The 18947-nt window shown below is 42.4% G+C and overlaps 1 protein-coding gene across 10 annotated transcripts in view; it reads right to left on the bottom strand.

Moving 5' to 3' along the window:
• The window catches only part of DPF3 (double PHD fingers 3), a 161732-nt gene that overhangs the window by 79877 nt on the left and 62908 nt on the right, over positions 1–18947 (bottom strand). For all 10 annotated transcript variants that reach the window (XR_015287671.1, XR_015287672.1, XR_015287669.1 and 7 more), the window contains exons 2-3: positions 14066–14226; positions 8790–8897 (exon numbers count right to left, since the gene is read on the bottom strand). Coding sequence is in view for 6 of the 10 variants with exons in the window: in XM_086891935.1 (XP_086748061.1) it covers positions 8790–8897; positions 14066–14226 (269 nt within the window). In the remaining 4 variants the exon portion in view is untranslated. The remainder of the gene's footprint in view (positions 1–8789; positions 8898–14065; positions 14227–18947) is intronic.

Here is an 18947-nt window from a genome sequence, read left to right as displayed (position 1 = left end):
CTTTCTTCTGGTAAGCTTTGAGCTTACCTTCACTCCCTTAATTTTAAGGTTAAATCTGTTTATTTCATAAAAAAATAATCCTGATGCTTACTTACACACATCAATGTTAACTTCATAGCAAGGAGATAAATCCCAGAGCATTCTACCTCTCCAGGAGCAATAATGTGTCTCCTAGAGACACAGCATTCTCAGTCAGGCCTTGGCAGCTGGAGAGACACATGCTGAATAACCTCTTCCCAAAGATGCATCCTAGCAGCCAGATGTAGGTCAAACACAGTGGCCAAGAACAGCAAACGAACAAAACAATGGGCTGGATAGCTGAGAGGGTGGCAGCACCACAAATAAGCTCTCTCTCAAGTAGCCCAGGTATTTCAAGCCAACGCCATCTCAGCTGTCCGAGCCCTCCCTCACATCTTTGAGATCAAGCCCTGAGAGGTGACCTGCAGTCACACTGTAGAGGCTTCTAGATCAACAGCACAATCCATTCCTTCAATTTAATGGCCAACTGTAGTGACCAAAACATTTTGCAGAACAGCCTGCCTCCAAAGTCTTTGTAACTCTATTTTCACAAATATAATAAATACAGCCAAGATGACACACCAGTGGAAAAAAAATACCTTTAAGTGGCTGTGCTGCTTCTGAAATTACAGCAGCTTTATGTTTGTGGGAGGCTGCACATGCAGCCTATGTTCCCATTCCCAGTGATAAGATCCAGAGAACTCAGAAAACTAGATTTAACAGCTTCCAAAATTGCCTTATCTTGTTCAGTTGCTACTGCTGCCTTAGCCTGATGACTAGAGCCAGAGGGGTTTGGCTTCAGTGGGCTTTTGATCAAAACCCAGAGGGGTTCCAAAGCCCAGTAGCTTCTTCATGCATCTCTCTCCTAATTATGCAAACTGGCTCAGCCACACAAGAACCAGGAGTAATCCTGGGTGATTCATACAAGCCGTCTTAGCTAAACAACAGAGTTCTCCTGGTAAAACTTTGAATATAAAATACGTGTAGTGACCTGTTCCAGATCTTACAAATGAAAGAGAAACTATTTACACAAAGTTAATCCTGTAAATTCTACCAGCATGACTGTGGAGTTTTTGTTTTCTTGACTGGGCTATTTATAGAATATTATTTGCTTTTATAGAAATTTGCATTTTACTTCCATAACTGCAAAATCATGACATTCCATTTGGAGGAAAATACACATTTACTTACAGTCACTGAGCTGAATTAGCCTAAGAATTTGCAGCTTATCACATGTAACAACACCGAGCAAGAGCAGTGCATGATGTGAAGGAGAGCTTACCACAGCCCTGGCAGCCATGACATAGAGAAGGCTGGCTCCCCAGTGGCCAGAAAAACAAAGCAAGAAGAATTACGCTGTGCAAAACTCGAGATATCTTTCCAGCAATTACACTGCACAGCCAGCCTTGCAAAAACTGGCTCAGCAATTCACCTATGGTGAGTCTCTTTATTTGTATATATGGGTGTGTAACAAATTACTTATTTTTTCATCATCATCCTGGTACACATAAGCCCAGGCTGTGCACCAGAGCCGGTACACTTCCATACCAGTTTTGCAAGGCTTTCTGGCCAAAACATTTAATGCTGGCACTCTGAGGGCTTTGCAAATGGCATGATTTATCCATTCATTTATTTTTATTTAGAGGCTTCCCATACCCCTCCCAATCTCTCTAGAAGTATTTATTAGGTAACTGTTAGGTACTCCTCTGAGTCAGACAAACGAGACCGATGTTTTTAGCACCTCCATTTCACATACTGAGAAGGTGAGAGGAAAAGACATATTCCATTGGCCCTAGTCCTGTGTGGGGCACGGGAGATGCAAGGATGTGATGGTGTGGTATGACTTGGTGTGCTGAGATGGGCACCTCTGCTGCAGACTGGCAACAGGACAAATGCATATTTCACTGCAGGACTTCCGTGGCGTGATTCTGTGTCAGTGAATACATGCAAAAAGAGACAGGTTCTCTGGTATTCTTAGTGCCATGTAAGAAATGAAAAGAAAATTTATCTGGTCAGAGAGCTGGACCAGCAAAGGTCCCTATTGTAGGTAGAATTTAGAGGTGGTGGATGAGATGGAATAAACTGGTTAAATGTAACCAGTGTGTAATAGAAAGAAGCTGATTCACAAGGAGGCCCCACACTGATGAGTTTTCTCTTGGTGACAGAAAGTCACTTTTTCTAACACAAGGCATAGCTGGATGTGTAAATGCCTTAAAGCAGCAGCTCTTGCCTGTGGTGCCATGTCCTGCTGTGAAGACGAGATTAGTGGAGAATTGGAGCCTACTGTTTCGATTCAGGAACATTGATGGACCCATCTGTAAGCTGCAGGCTTAGCTGATGAATAAACACATACTAAAATTTAGGCCAGAAACCCAAAAGAAAAGGCAGAATTCAATATTTATACCGGTATAAAAAAACAGCAAAGACAAAAAACTGAACACCTTCTGGCATTCCTGCTCTCAGATTTGGATTCACAATATAAAGCTTGATTTTGTTCCAAAGTTCCATGGAAATGTGACGCACATGACAGACCGAGCTCAGGACTCGGCGCGGTCAGGATGCAGATGCGCTTTCTAACAAATTAAATAGGAACTGAAAACCATCCACCCTCCCTGTCCCAAAAAGTTATGAGTTTTTTGGGGTTTGTTTTTGTTTGTTTGTTTTCTTCTCCGCGAGGTGACAGAAACAGCGACGTGTGCGTGTGTCTGAGCTGTGCTGTAGGCTCTCGGCAGGCCGGCTGCGGTTCCCTTCCCGCGCGGCTTCGCGCTCCGGCCGTTCCCGCCGCGGGGAATTCCCGGCGGGAGCGGCCCGGGCGCCGCGCTCCCGCTGCCCGCCGCGCCCTCTGCCGGCCGCGCCGCGCCACCGCAGCCCGACAACAGCCAGATGCCAAGGACGCGTCACAGGAGGCGAGGAGAACTGGGGGGCTCTGTTCGCTTTTTAACGCAAAGTAGTCCACAGTGCGGAAACACTTGGATTGAAAGTAGGTTTTAAATGATGTTTTAATTTCAGTGTTTTGGAGAGCCAGCAGCAAAACTCACAGAAAGTTTGCTGACGGGCTTTTGAAATCCGTCTTACATGAGAAATCCAGACCAGATCATCAGAGAAACAAACCTGCTCCTGTCAAGTCAGCTCCACCTCAAATGCGGGGTTGATCACGTTGATAAAAGCCATGAACAATTAAAAATCCTGAAATAAGCTCTATACAGGAAGTATCTTTGGTAAACTCACATCTGCAGAAATCTGTCAGAAGTCTGAACAGCTGATAGGTTTATATCATAGGAATATTTCAGGAATATTGTATCCAATTCATCTGCATATTACAGACATACTCTTATTTGGCACCAGAATTATTCTTCCAGTTAGGATCCTAAGATAGTCTTAATGGACCTTAAAAAGGAGCCACAGGCAGGTTCTATAACATAACATGACCTTTAATTACAGAGAAAATAGTAGGAAAAGTGTCAAATAGTGTGAAATAGTAGAGAAAGTTTCTGTTAAGAAGAGTTGTGCCTCTCTTTACAGTGCTTATAGCAAAACAACACTGCTGTCTTGTCGTACAGAACAGGAACCAACGTGTGTTTGTGTAGAAAATGCTGAAATCAAAAGTGAAACTAGTCAATATTAATTGGCCTATGGGAGAAAAAATATAAAAGGAAATGCTCATGGAATTAACTTTTTTGAATTATTTTTTAGGCTCTAATATCTTTGAGTGAAACTAGCCATAGCAACCAGGAGTAGAAAAAATAATATGGAATTCAGCAGCACTGTGTTCTTTTTAGTTTGGGGTTTGACTTCCAGCTGTACCACAAATTTCTGGTTAAAACATCATGGAAATAGTCTATTCCCTTTGTCGCTCATTTCTCCATTTTGGAATCAAAGTACTTCCTTCACTAATATTTTGTATATCTGGACTGTAAGTATATGGCTCAGATGACTTCACAACAGCCCCTGGGATGATGATCTAACATGCTGCTTGAGTCTCGAGATGCTATGCTAAGAGATACTACTGCAAATTCTGTTCTTTGCTTTTTAAAGTCATCTTAACTTTATCTTGGTGAAGTGCCCCATCTTAAAGACCACAGATCTCCACATGCTCAGCATCTCCCCCAAGAGTTGGGAGCACTTCTCACTTCCCAGGAAACATACAGTACCTTGTATAATCAGTCACCGTCTCCAAAAGGTAAATAGAGATGCTTTAAAGAGATAACAGCTTATCTGTAAGGATTTAGTTCATTCATCCACAAGCACACTCACCTAGGTATACCCTATATGCTAGACTAAAAACAGATCAGGCATTGTACTGATCTGAACTTGAACTAAAAATCTGTTTTCAGTACTTGCTTCAAACAACCACCATGGTTCATAATAGCAAATGACAAATATTTTGTTTGCTTTTCCTTATCCAACAACTGATAAAAAAACTCCATTTCTGTAGCTCAGCTAAACACTAGACTGTCCAGATATAAGTAAGAGGACAGACACTAGCACAAGACCCTAGCTCATTCTCAGCACAGCAGTAGCATAAACAAACTCTACTTCACACCCTCCAAGTGGGTGGTAAGGCTGACCACTCTGAAACCTCACTGTGGGCTTTCAGTCCAAAACCAAAGGACATCAGCAAATTGGCACAAAAACATTACAGTCATATTCTTTAGACTTACACACCGTGCGAAATAAAAGCTCTGTAGGTATGTAGGTATGTACCTATATTTAGCCATCTTGTGAGACTGAAGTAGGACACTACCAATTTAAACTCCACCAGAGTTTTTGGCCACACTCACCATATCTGTTCCCATCTGCATAGGTGCAAAGCTTGGGTAATACCTGCCTGTCAGCAGGGTTTACTGTAGGCAATAGCACTTCCACAATTTTGATAGCTGACCCAACACTGAATCATACTACCCAGCACCACGAAACCACTAAGTATATAGGACAAGGATCAATTATAATTTCAAGGGGCCTTGGGTCTAAGCCAGGATGTCCCTCTCATTTCTAACCCCTCTCTTTCCAACTGCTCTGATTTTGGCAAGGGCCTGAACCCTACTGCTCGCATTCACAGTGGTTGTAGAGTTATAAATTCTCCTTTTTCTCTGACTCCACTGGAAGTCAGGCTACCTAGCTCAACCCTCTCTCTCACCCATTGCCAGACTTGTCAGGAACAGGAGCTCAGCTCTGCTCCTCTTTTGCTGGGCAGGAGAACAGGCAGCTGAATTAATGTGGAAGCATGAGCTGCTTGCAGCCCTCCCACTGCTCTGTGCCAAAGTGCCATGCAAACACCACTGCTCGATTCTGCAGAGAACCAGGTTTCCCATACTTGGTTGAACAGAAGTTTATTTTCACAAATATTATATGACTATCAATACCTAGTAAGTTTAAAATTCTGCACCTAGGAAATGTGTCGCCCTGAGAACTAAACCTTCTGATCTTGTTTTCATAGTTTCTAGCCACTTTCCCAGGAAAGTAACTATAAACATAGATGTTTATACATTCCATTAAAGAAATGTCTTTTGATGGACATTTCTCATGACCAGTGTGATTGGGAAGGTGGTAACCTGACTATCCAATCCCTGGTCATTGTCGAGAATCTATAAATATTGGAATTATGGAATAAATCACTCTCTTTTTCCTATCATACACTGAGCTGTGTTCATGTGAATCATTTCGTGTCCTACAGCGACAGAAATATATCTGGGAAAACATTATCCAGGAGTGCAGGACAGGCTGTGATCTGCCTGGCTGGGGAGCAGCTCTGTGATAAGGAACCTCAGTGTCCTGGTGGACCATGAGCTCAATATGAATGAACAGTGTGCTGTTGTGACCAAAAAAATAGAGCCAACAGGATGCTGGGTTGCATCAGCAAGGGCATCACCAGCAGAGATAAGTAATTATCATATTCAGTGCTTCTCAGGCTACACCTGGAATACTGTGCTCAGTTTTGGTCCCTGCTATACAAAAGAGATGTGGACAGTCTGGAGGGGGCATCTTCTATTAAGAAGCAGGCATCAACTCACCCCAGGAAAAACATTGTAGTGCACCTTGCATTTTACAAAAAAAACAGCAGACCGCTGGAGCATGATTTTCTTCATCAGAGTTTGGTATTACCAAATGTGAAACTCTTATTCACTGAGTCGTGTCATGCACTACACAAACCTTCAAAAGCAGGTTATAACTGTAAACCTAAAACTATATAAAACTATGTTAGTTTATAAAACTAAAATAGTATACTATACTATTACTAAATGATTTGTTGTACCCACAAACTGCTGGCAAGACAATAGATTGATGCTACTTACTGACCAGCTGATGCCTGCCTATGACTTGCCAAAACAAAAATCCTAGGTCTGTGTATCTCCTGAATTATGTAGGTGTCTTCTGAATACAGGACCTTCTGAACACAACTTGTTGCTATAATAAGGCTCTCTGAAAGCCCAGGTGCAGTTCAAGCAGGTATTCACACCCCTGGTGCCACTCCCATTAACTGGTGGAATGGCAACTTTTGGAGCAAAGATTCTCTTCTGTGTTTGTTACAGTGGTTGTCTTACAAGAAGTACTTCTATGCAGTTAACATAATACAACTAAGGTTTAGCCCTGATTTGATGTAGAAGTGTATTACTTGCACATGGCATGTAACAATTATAAATATCTATAAAAATATATCAACAATTCCACAGCCTCCTCTATAAAAATCAGCTATTTGCACCTTAACCAAGCATAAGCATTCTCTAACTGCCGAGAACAGCTCTAAGGAATGAACAGGATGCTCAAGTCCTAGGTGAAGTAAAACTATGGAACATGTAGATTATATTTCTTTCAAATTTATCTTATATGTCCTACAGCTGTGCTTTTTAGTAATCTTAAATTTCCATCTCTTTGCCCCACACAACCATCTGATGTTTAACTGAGGACTAAAGAAGTCAGCATTACGTAGCTTCCTAGGTTCAGCATTAGGTTTTACGACAGTATTCCCCTCCAAAATCTACAGTATTTCTGCTGTCCATGTTGAATACAAATTATACTCTCTTTCTCCCAAATCTCAAAAGCTACCTTTAAACGGAGGTCCAGTGTTTTCCATAGATTTTACACTCTCAGATCAGAAAAGGGAAAAATCCCACTTCTGGCTAGTGAGTCTATTCTGGATATGCACAGATGGAATGAAATTGTTTTGTGGTATAACTGATAAGGAAAGTTAATCACTAGATAGAAATTGGTTGGAAAATAGATTTAAATGGCAGAGCAATATAACTCGCCTTATTTGGTTGCCACCGGCAATGCAACAAAAGTAGCACTCCTGAGATGCAGAGGAGATGTTTATAGCAGGGAAAACAACACAGAGACAGACATGCTGAGGTCTCTTTATCTGATAACTTTGTGGTAATTGCCTTTCATGCCCTGTGGCATGTAGGATGCACTAATTTGGCATTCAGTGAGTACAGCAAAGAAGAATAATGCAAACAAAAAAGAGTCAAACTCTACCCTACTGCTTTATCTTACAAAATTACCATGGCACAGCAGTACCAAGACATCATCACAAAGTCTAAGGTAGGCACTTCTATGAGCCAACATCATCCTCTTCCTAGAGTCCAGTCTCATTTTCATCAACGTATGTGACTGATTTCATCAGCTCTTTCCAAGCAGCTCTGCTGTGAGGTCTAGTTTTATTTTCTGGCTGAGATTTTGCCCTTGGTTTGAACCCCAACTGAGCGGTTATAGACATTTCTTCCTCTTTTTCAACTGTCCACTGATGTCTCCTTTACTGAAGGTAGGGAGTTTTCAAAAACTGTTTCTACCAGAATCAACAGGAATTTTGTCTCTGATTTTAATGGGTTTAGAACATGTGTCTGTTGCCCTTTCCTCTCTCTCCACCAACTACTGCGTAGAAGCAAAGTCATCAGTATTGCTGAGCACAGCTCAGTTCCCAGGCACCTTCTTCTGTCAAACAGGTTTTTTAAATATTCTTAATTTACATTTGGGGGTTTTCTCCTGCACTTTTTATACTGACAGTGTCTCACCTCTTAAAAACCACATACAGCTGTGAGTATATGTGCTCCCTCTTTCTCATAATAGCTGGCCCCAGAGACAGCAAGCCTTTATTACTAACTGCAGGGAAGAATGCACTACACTATGCTCTACCTGACACAGCTGCAGCTCCTCCACATCTGCTTTACAGTCACTCATTCAGCATCCAGACTCACCACTTTGCATATTTTAATTGTGCAAGAGTAGCAAGGACAAGAAGAATGAAAGAATAACGGACAAAGGTACACATACGGTCAGACAGAAATACACATATGTGGCATGTGCTCACTATTTTATATTATTTGTTGTTTATAATCTGGTCACACCCCTCATCAACAGCCCCACCAAGAAAAATCTTATCTTATACTTACTGTTTCACACACAGTGGTCTCTTTCACAAAGATCAGGCAGCAGATGCCAGTGAGACTTTGTATTAGTAATGCACCGAGGAAAAAATTAGTAATACATTCATTCTTTACATCCTTGTGAATTTTCTAATAGAAGCCAAGATTCAACTCTACTGAAGGTAAATTCAGCTCCCCTTGCATTCAATACAAGTTGTTCACATTTTTTATAAGGTATGAGTTGTACGCAGAGGATTTGGTGGTTATGGTTACAGCAAATCAAGTAAGATGCAACAGATGCAATGAGAAATGGTTGGAAAGCAGCAAAGATAAAGTCCAAGGTCTAAATGCCAGGTTTGCATGTATGCCAGCTGCTCTGCAGCTCGGGAGAGGCAGCAAACAAATACTTACCAGGTTTAATTTCCAGCAGCTTCAGCCTGGAATCCTCAGGGGGATGCAAACGCCTCTTTTTGCGCCAGCAACGTGCTGGGTATGTGTACAGCTGACCTGGGGCCAGGCCTGAAGATTAAAGGCAAAAAATTAATCACGTTTCAGTATGTAAACCACAAGCACTGTCTCTAGCATCTTTGTTTTTGCCCTTCCAGCATCTCCTTCTTGGAAGGTTCAATCCTGCAAATCATGAGACAGAGCTATGCTCTCAAGGCATCCAGTGCTCCTGAGGCTCTTCGGCACCTCTTGGGATCAGGCCTACAGAGAATCTAGGTCTCACTTAGACACTTCACTCAGCTCACTGAAACCAGAGCTGCACATAAATAATTTGTGATTTCTTCAGGGTAAATAGAATTTCAGACTCTCCTGGGTCACAGGGGCGATGCCTCCTCCACAGGCAGAGAAAGCCCCTTGAGAGAGAAGAGATGAAGTTCTGACATGCAAATCTTAAGGCCCTGATGCACAGAGCAGCTCAGGAAATTTTTGTCTTCCAAACAGGAGCAAACCAGGATCCAAGAGGTCTGACTGTAGTTTTGCTTACATTCTGGACTTTTGTTTGAATGTTAATTCTTCATTTTGACTCTTACCTCCTCATGCCTTCACTCTGAATGAGGGAGGAGATACACAATGATGTTTATATCGTTGCATGTTCCCTTAAATTACATTTGGCATCACTGGGTTTTGAGCAGCCCTGGCTCTCCTGGCAGACACCCTTCAGCCAATGTCCGAGCTAGACTTTGCTCTCTTGCATTTGGGACACGGCAGGGCTTTGTGAATGCATCATTTCTAGGGGCACAGAAGCACACCGTCAAGTGCTTCAAAGTATCCTCAACTGCCCCAGATAGTCATGACACATAGAAATACCCAGAAAGAAAAGTTGGAGGAATTTAATTCTCTCCTCTGCTTTTCCTGCCCTCTTTGTCCACCAGTTCTGGTTTGGCATCTTTGCCCTTCTGCTGTTGCTGTTGTCTTGAAGGGGCTACAAAGCATGACTTCAATTCCAGACTCATTGTCCTCAAAAACCAGGAAAGACCACATAAGAGAGAGAACAGGAGTGGTGTTGCTATATCTGAAACTGTACCGACAGTGAACAGCTGGACAGCATCAAGGGGGTGCCAGTAAAATAGAACAGCTCAAGGGCAGGAGGATGGCCCAAGAGCTCTCTCCTCTCTTCTGAAGCAGCCAGGAGTGAGTATCAGCTTGGGAACAAAAGCAACTCACCAGACCAATTGAGAATAATGAAAAAAATATCCTCTAACTTTAGGGTGAGGAGGAAGACACAATAACATAATTCACCTCGAGGGAATGTGCTAATCAAATTCTGCAGGTGAGACCTAAGTTACTGGTTTTAAATATTTCAACTGTTGGGAATGCCAGCTCATACCCCAGCACCTTCCACCTATTTCCAAGGCCTTGGAGCATCTGTGGCAAACTGCCTGAGTACAGCCAAGTGATGGATTATCTGCAGAGATTCTGGCTGTTTCAGGGCACAGAATGCTATTGGGCTTTTCATGCCCTTCTTACACTTATGCCCAGAAAGCTGGGCATTGTGCACATCCCAAGAAGGACACATTTCAGAACAGGTTGTCTAAGACCTGTTTGGAAATAAAAATACGAATAACCACCCCTTATGCAGTATTTGGACATCCTTCTTCATGCCACTTTGCAAACATTAACCACTGCAAACAACTACTATAATGATGAGGTGGATTGTGCCTGGCTCTGATGTGAGTAATTAAAGAGGTGGAGGCAAGAAGCCCCACCCTTTCTCAGCAGGTCCTGTGCAGGGACTTAAGACAACACAGAAATGGCAATTGGCAGATCAAAGCAATAGGATAGAGAATCAGCCCTCCATTGCACGGGCCTCCACAGAAAAGCCTTTTGAAGGGATAAGTACCACACCTTTTGTCGCAGACAGAGAGGAGCAAAGATCTACTAGTTTTGGGGGAATATCTGCTAATGCAAGCACTCATATGAAAGAGCAGTTCTGGATTCAGGCAGGACAGCAAAAGCCAACTACACATGCTGAAAGCCCAATTAGAAACTTGAAAGAAGAGAGTTGGGAAACCCTTTTCCTTAGAGGGTGGCAGGTAGATCAATAAGAAACGGATGATCCAACATCCACCTCTGCAACCCTTCAGGTAAGCTCTGTGTTGCTGCTCACAATACACCTGTACATTAATATACTGCCATCCAATGAACTTAGAACACATATCAGATTTTCACTTCATTCAACCCACCAATGCTGCCTTCATTTCTCTACCCTGTTCCTCTTCTGTCTCTGTGCTGGCTCACATGAAGTGTAGATCTTACACAAAGGAGAGGCAACAGGGAAAGGGTCAGTTCTGAATGCTCTGAATGCTGCTCCTTCACAGGCAATTTTGCAGTGAATATGGAAATAATGCATATTACTGTCTTCAGCCCTCAGTGGGTTGTCTCTCTCTCTGGTACCTTATAGGGCAACCAGAGAAGGTTCCAACCATTTGCTTACAGAGGAAATAGCAGAACCTGCAGTGAGTTATGTTGTTTATCTCATTAGTGTAGGAGAGTCATAACTCAAAGCTCGTGTGAAAGGCCAGAGGAGGAGGGGAAAAGGAGGGAGTTATGTGCAGTATTGTGTGAAATTAACCCTGAACTGTTTATCAGGAGATGCACATTTCTGACTCCTTTAACAAAGAGGACAGCAAGAACTCAGGTTAATATGCTGAGTTCCTGACTCTTCTCCGTTTTTCAAGTCTGTATAAGTGAAAATAGGTCTTGGAGCTTTGCCATTTATCTTTATCTAGTTTTTCAGGTTAAGGATAGTAAATGGTAGGGAGCACAGCACACAAGACAGATACCAGGATGGCTGGCAGAGAATTTTCAGAGCCCTTTAGTATGGGCACAGGTACATTGTGTACAGACCAAAACTGGACATGCTAAAACTGTAGAGGGATGCCTTGACTCACCCTAATACTACAAGAAATTGATACTACAAGAAACAGATTACACAAAGACACTCCAGGGAGCACTAAATGGGCTAATAAAAATCAAGAAAGAGGAAAGGAAATATGGGGGAGGAGGGCTGGTTCATTTCACACTGATTATTTTAATTCAAAATAACAATGTCATCAGATTTGGTGGCCAATGCAGATGCAGGAGGCTTCTTTCACCTGATACTCTCTGTGAAGAATGTTCCGCCATTCGTCTCCAGTGCAGACCTGCAGGAGAAATGTCACCTATCCCCTTCTGCAGGGCAAGCTGCCAAATAGTTCACTATCAGAAGTGAGGAAGGAAAGATTTGAAAAATTAATTTTCTTGAGGTAGTCCACGAAGATTGTGGCTGAGAAAGGCAAAGAATTAAGACATCTTGGTCCCTGGTGTGATGCTGTAACACACTTGTGATGATTCCTTCTGCATGTGTACAGATGTCAGTGAGATTCATACAGTAGATGTATACCTGTGTATATATATATATATATATATATATATATATGTGTGTGTGTGTGTGTGTGTGTGTGTATATACACATACATATGTATGCATGTATATGTATATATGTATGTGTATATATATGTATATATGTATGTGTGTCTGTATGTATGTATTCTGACTGTATTCAGAAGGATAAAAATAGTAGCACCTTAGTCATAACAAGAGCGAGAGAAGGAACAGGAACTGGAACAGGAACAAGAACAGGAATGGGAACGGGAACGGGAACGGGAACAGGAAGAAACCTAGTTTATCCAAAGCATAATCTCTTGGGATTAGAGAATTTTCAGCTGAAGCAAAAAACTTGACTGTGGTTAGGAAGCCTCCCTAGAAAAAAAGGGTTAGTCCAGAAGTGTAGACAGCTCCCATCTTGTGAACCGCGTTCAGCAGTCCTGAATTACCCCAGCAGTTTTGGTAGCTATTCTTTGGGTATTTTTAACACTATAAAAACACCTGTTGTCTCCTGCACCAGAAGTAGCTGCATTTTATTATATAAACAGTTTTCTAATAGTCCTGCAAGACAACACTAAATCTACTTTTGACATTTCAATAATAGGAGGAGCAAAAGGATCCTTCCTTTAGTATATCTTAGAAAAGGGAGAAGGAAAGTTTCAGCTAAGACACAGCTAGGCACTTTTCAGAAGCAGCAATTGCTTTCTTAGCTCCAGGAGGGTAAAGGAATATCCTATATGTTCCTCCCACTTAATCTCCTGTAAACCAGACAGTAGAGGAGATTGGAGCAGGTTTTGCCTTCCCATAATTTCAGATCTAGAATTTGAGGGGGTGGAGGGTGAAGGTGGGAGGGTGTCAATATTGTTTAGAAAACTGGCACATATTTATGCACATTTGCACGTGTCACACTTCCAGTATCCATGTGCCCCAGGTCCCTTCCTGCCTGGATTCTCTGGGCTGCACTAAAAGGGGGGGGGGGGGGGGAGGAAGGTAGAAATACATTTTGGTGCTGTCAAAAATCTGTTCCCTGAACTAATTATTGGTCAGATACTGAGCTACAACCTAGCCAAATTCCCTTTGTGGTTCAGAAGGACTTCTGTCTGAGCAACACCTCAAGTCTTTGAACTGGTGAATGTCCTTTGCCTTTCAATAAAGGGATTTCAGATGGATTTTCTAACAAAGGAACAACTGACCAAAGTCTACAAAAATAACAGTGCTCTTTTCCCTTGAGCTTCACTGAGCTGTGGGACAGGCATTAGCCAAAGCTCCTTAAGGAAGTATACCAACTTCTCTCTGTACCCAAGGGAACCGCAGCTCCAGAACTGATATCCAAGTTAACCTATCTAAAGCAGAACTGGGATTTATAGATATATTTCTGACCATTAGAACAACATTCATTCCATTAACTGGAGTCTCCTATATTTTAATGCAGTTTTATATCCTTCCTAGTATAATTCCTTATTTTCAGCATTCATCTGAGAAGCTCCCACCTCCACCTTGGAGGTAATTCCAATCCTGTTTAGAGCAGAGCATGGAGTCTTCTACTATGGACTGGGATTGATAGCATGAAAATAGCTACAATGATGCAGCCTTAGAAACTACCATGTCAGGCACTTCTTAGCTTAGAGAGGGGGAGTAATTAGCATGAGCTCTCTGCAGTTACCAAAGGAAATCCCCTGCAGGCACAGAGGTTTAGCAGTTTCTCTTCTGTGTGGCCTGTAGCAGGTTTGAGCTGCTATTAATTAAACCCCATGAGGGCTCAGTGGCCAGCCCTCCGTACATGCACATGCATACACAGACACAGCACTACCAACCTGGTCCCCTGTGCCTCTTCTCCATCCAGATGTAGCAGTTGTTCTGAGCTACCCCAGTTTGAGAATCCAGGAAGGGAAGGCGGACGCTTCGCTCGGCACAGAGCCGAGAGTTGTAGCTGCGACAGTGCTCAATGGCTTCTTTGTAGAACTGGTCCCCGAGTCTGCCAAAAGAGACAGGGCAGTGAGAATGATTGCACGGCCCCTTCCAGCAAGAGTAGGAAAAGGGGACGTGAGGTTGGTTTGAAAATAGAGAAAACAAACAGAGAAACTTTGCCTGTACAGAGGTGAATGTTGGTGACACGAGACACAGATGAAGCACATCATGCAGAAAGTGATGTCAAATTCATCAAAAGATCAGGATGTCAAAAACCAGACACAGATCTTTTCAGTAGCAGCGTGGCTACTGAATGAGCAAATGATGCAATCACACTGGCCCATGACCCTGGGTCAGGCCTATATACACCACAGTGAACTCATTTCATTGTTTCTCTTCCCCTGTAGTTTGTCCAGCCAATTCAGCAAACCAGTCATTTCAATCCCATGTTACAGCAACTACTGCAGTATGTTTTAGGCAACCAGAAAGCCAGCCAAGTTTAGAAGAACTTTGATCCAGCATTTCTGGTGTCAAAGAGCCCGTCAGAGCAAAGACTATAGTTCTCTTACTGTGTGCTTCTGAGGCATTAAAACACAGCCCTTAACAACTAGAGCCATATCCACAATGGTCAGACTAGATGTTTTGTCGTAAGCCTTCCAGAGTTTTCCACAGTGAAGCCTGAGGTGCCAGGAGCAGCAGGCTACAGCAGCGACCAGTCAGATCCAGCGTGGCAAATGCTGCTTTTCTCTGGAGCCCAGTGGGAATAACAGTTCTAAAGACAATGTCACTTACTTCATAAATAACTGTTTGTTCAAAAATTCTGTAGAATCTTCATCTTCCCTTGAGATAGGTTTAAAAACTCTGCCTGCTGGAGATTACCAAAATCCTCCCCCCAAAGTTTTCTAAACAGGGAAAAGCATCAAAGTAAAGCTACCCTGAGGACACAAAGCAGCTGTCATGCTGGAGCATTGCAAAGTAGGTGGGCCACACTGCTGAACCTCATTCTTGATCTATTGTCAAGGTGAAATTCACTCGTGACACGAATAGCTAGGAAAGCTACCTGTTAGGGGTAAGTTCATTAGAAAACAGGAGCAGAGTGATAGATCGCGTAACTTGCTCTGACTCTGATATTCATTAGTGTGCAAAAAGAGTATAGCACATACAGCGAGCCAAAGGGATGCACGCACAGAGATAAAAGGAGCTCCCTTTGCTGTTCTATTAGTTGTCTTCCCCACTATCCTCTTCTATAGTCACAACTGGCATTTTAAAATTTCGCACACCTCTGAATGTCAAATCAGTGCAAACTGCTATTTTAACATCTGAACCTTTTTTGTGACTCACATCTTGTAAGTGACTCCTCAGTTGTACCTTACGCTTTGCATGGGAGTCAAACCTTTTTCCTCTTGGCTATACTGGACCAGTACCCTATTGCTGACAGGGGCCAAAAGCAGAGGCTTAGGGAAGAACACAAATACAGAAAATAACAAGGGGGGCACCTCAATTTTCCCCTTCTCAGTTCTGACGACCAGAACTTAATTTACTCAAGTCTCAGGTTATCCAGTGAGGGGGAGATCAGAATATCCTTTGGCTACAGAGATTTCCCAAGGGTTTTTCAGAGGTTTTGTGCAGCAGTGAACGTCTGTGTGAACATGGTGCCTCTCAGACCTGTCCTCCCCTGCTGACCACCAGCTCCTGGGCAGCTGCCAGTGCAGGGATATTTGGAGGGCAGCTGAAGGAGAGAGCTCTCTGGACTGTGCCAGCAAGTGGAGGGTATAGTCATGGGCAGAGCGCGTACAGCGGGATCCCTCTGGACACCGAATCCCCTGCAATGACCTCAAATGCCCTTTTCCATAAAAAGGCAGGGGGGAAGGGAAGGGGAACAGGGGAAAAAGGAAAAGATAAGCTGCTCTACTATACAAAGAATGTGACTAGAAAGAAATGAAATCTTATTAAAAGCTGTAATTAAAGTTGTACACTTGTGTAATCAAAGTCAGTAACAAGGAGACCCCAGTTGATCAAAGATTAACAGCTCTTTCCACAAACACTTGAGCTTCCTCAGAGCCATGTCAGATTCCTTCTATATTAAACCAGGGATGCTCTCTAACTCTAAGGAGTTTACTGGAAAGACAAGCATAGCTGCGTGACAAAAAACTGCCACCACTGCATAAGTCTTCCTTTTGCCAAAAATCACTTCAGTCATTAGAATATGCATACCACAAAGCATCTGTATTAACAAAAACAATACACCTCAGCAACCCAGACATAGGATCTGACTGGAGATTGCTCCTGTTTCCACCTGGCTCTAAGACTGAAAGTAACTTTAAGTCTTCAAATTTAAAATATTTGGCATTAAATCACACTATCAAGCAGACTAGATTTCAGATTTTTCTAGAAGGGAGAAAAGGGGGTTTGAGATCCTAATGGCAGAGAAGCAACCAAACTAATGAGTCAAATTCACTTTTGACAAAATCTTGCAGTCTGGATGTTTCATTACATTTATCTCAAAGATTTTAAATATGCAATTTTTGCCTTAAAGAAAAATAACAATTTAGAAGCATTCAGTCATCTCCATATTTTAAGAACGCCTGCCTTGGCTCCACTACAGCAAGAATGATCAAAAAAACGCAGTTTGCTAACTATTCACTGGAAAGATATTCAGATACTGAGACCTTGAGGAATTGCCCTGGCCTTAATTATAAATGGATTTATTTTTTTTTTAAGTAACAAATAATAAAATATAGGAAAGCAAAGAAATTATATTTCCTTATGATACTTACATGTCAGTAGTAAACAGCTTTCCTGAAATTACTTTTCAGTGCCTAGTTTTTTTGTTTTACCATTAGTCTTTACTGGAGGATTCTGACTCATTCCAAACTTCAGTTTGTTGTTTTGTTTCTTTTCAAAACTTCAAACTTAGAGATATTTTTTCTCTTTTTTGTGCTGCATATCTAAACACAGCATGTTTTATCTTATGCAGGAAAATATATTAAAATCAGAGCAAAAAGGGGAAGTACAGTCCTATTGTGTTCATCATTGTGGAGTCAGGGAGGTGGGACAAATCCCAGCCCCCTCCCAGGAGGTTTACAATGGAGCTGGAGAACAGACAAGGGTGGGAATAAGACTGGAAAGCACATGAGCTCAAATGAAACTCAAAAAGATCTGCTGAGTTTGAGCAAGCGAGATACGAGAAGAGAAAAAAAATTAATATTATAAAGTGTATCATATGTCAGAAAAAAGATTAATTATCTGTTACATGCTTCATAGTTTTCCCAAACTGTGTTGCTATGGAAGACTTCCACTTCTACTCCTGAAAAAGTATCTGTAAAAACTATGGGGAATTTCCTCATTATTTTTATGAAAAGTATGTATGAGTCAGTGCTGTGCTGTGACTGACTGCAAGGGTCAATTCTTCCCTTTGGACAGGGGAGTTAAAGGTCACAGAGACTTGTCTAGATTGATATTAATGACACAAAATCATCAGCAAATGTGCAGATTTTAAAGATGCTGGGAAAAAGAAAGCAAGGAGCAGACATGAACAACTGCTGGACAAGAAAGGCAAATCATACTGAAGGCAGCACAACTTGAAATACAGAACACAGTTGTCAGCACACCGTGAAAAACACACAGCCCTTCGGTACAGAGCCCCAGGTGAAACCCCAGATGTTTGGGACAGGTGTGGCAGTGACACTGCTGGCATATGCACAGGCTTTGCACTTCCATACCAACCCATGCACGCTAAAATAACCTGGTTCTGGCTGACTGGTAAAAGCTCCTGGACTTGGAGAAGAACAACCTATGCTATTGCATACTCCTGCAAAGCTGCATAGGAGGGGCAAATATTTGGTAGAGTTTAGCGTCTCTTTATTGGTGTTAAAAAGTGGGACTGAAACTAAAGAGCAGGCTGAGAGCAATGGAAGCTTGGTGTGCACAGGGAGGTGAGCACTCTGAAAGCCCCTGCAGCCCTGTGGGTGCTGGGACAGCAGTGTGAGCCCGGTGCAAGTCTGTGCAGCCTTGCAGGTAGTCATTGCCATGACAGCAAGCACCAGCATGGAAGATCAGACTCTGTGACTTCCTTGAGGTCACTGTTCTTTTAAGTGTTAAGAAACTGAAGTTTCCAACTTACTACTTTTCTGTATAGTACCTAGTGCCACGCCTCTGCTGTCTAGGCAGACAAACAAAACAAGAAACAAAACAAACAAACAAACAAACAAAAAAATACCACAAAAACTTGCCTGTCTTATAAGCCCATAAATTAGCAACAAGGACCAAGAGGCTGACTTCACTCCAGATGTTCAAGATGTTTCTGTGCTGACAAGGGACCTTGATGGGCCCTGAAAGCGGTGGAGCAGCTCTCCACCACTACTTCACAGTCCATCCTGCAAAGTCACATATTTTTGAGGGCTCTTACACCTTTTATAACAGCTACAAAATAGGCAGAATCCAGCATGCCCCTCCTGCAGTGCCTAACACAATTCAGGTTAGTACCCAGAGAAGGTGAGCACTTCCTGAAGATCTATAACCAACCATGCTCAACAATGATTACAGGTCCACATAACCCTGGGAAAACTTGTTTAACAAAGAACCACTCCTCCTTAAGTGCAGTTCTTAAATTTCCACCAGATACCTCTGAGTATGAATCCAGATTGTCTTCAGTTCTTGAGGCCAGGCCTCTTTCCAGTCATTTCCCTCTAAACCTATGCTCACTACATGACTAGGCAAGTAAAAACCTGATAGCACAGGAAGAAATGACTAGTCATGTAACAGAAAGCAACAGACTTTTCCTTCTAC

Source organism: Cyanistes caeruleus, chromosome 6 (assembly GCF_971803275.1).
Source record: "Cyanistes caeruleus chromosome 6, bCyaCae1.hap1.1, whole genome shotgun sequence".
Lineage (NCBI taxonomy): Eukaryota > Metazoa > Chordata > Aves > Passeriformes > Paridae > Cyanistes > Cyanistes caeruleus.
The sequence above is the reverse complement of the archived record's forward strand: the minus strand, read 5'-3'. Positions and strand labels throughout refer to the sequence as shown.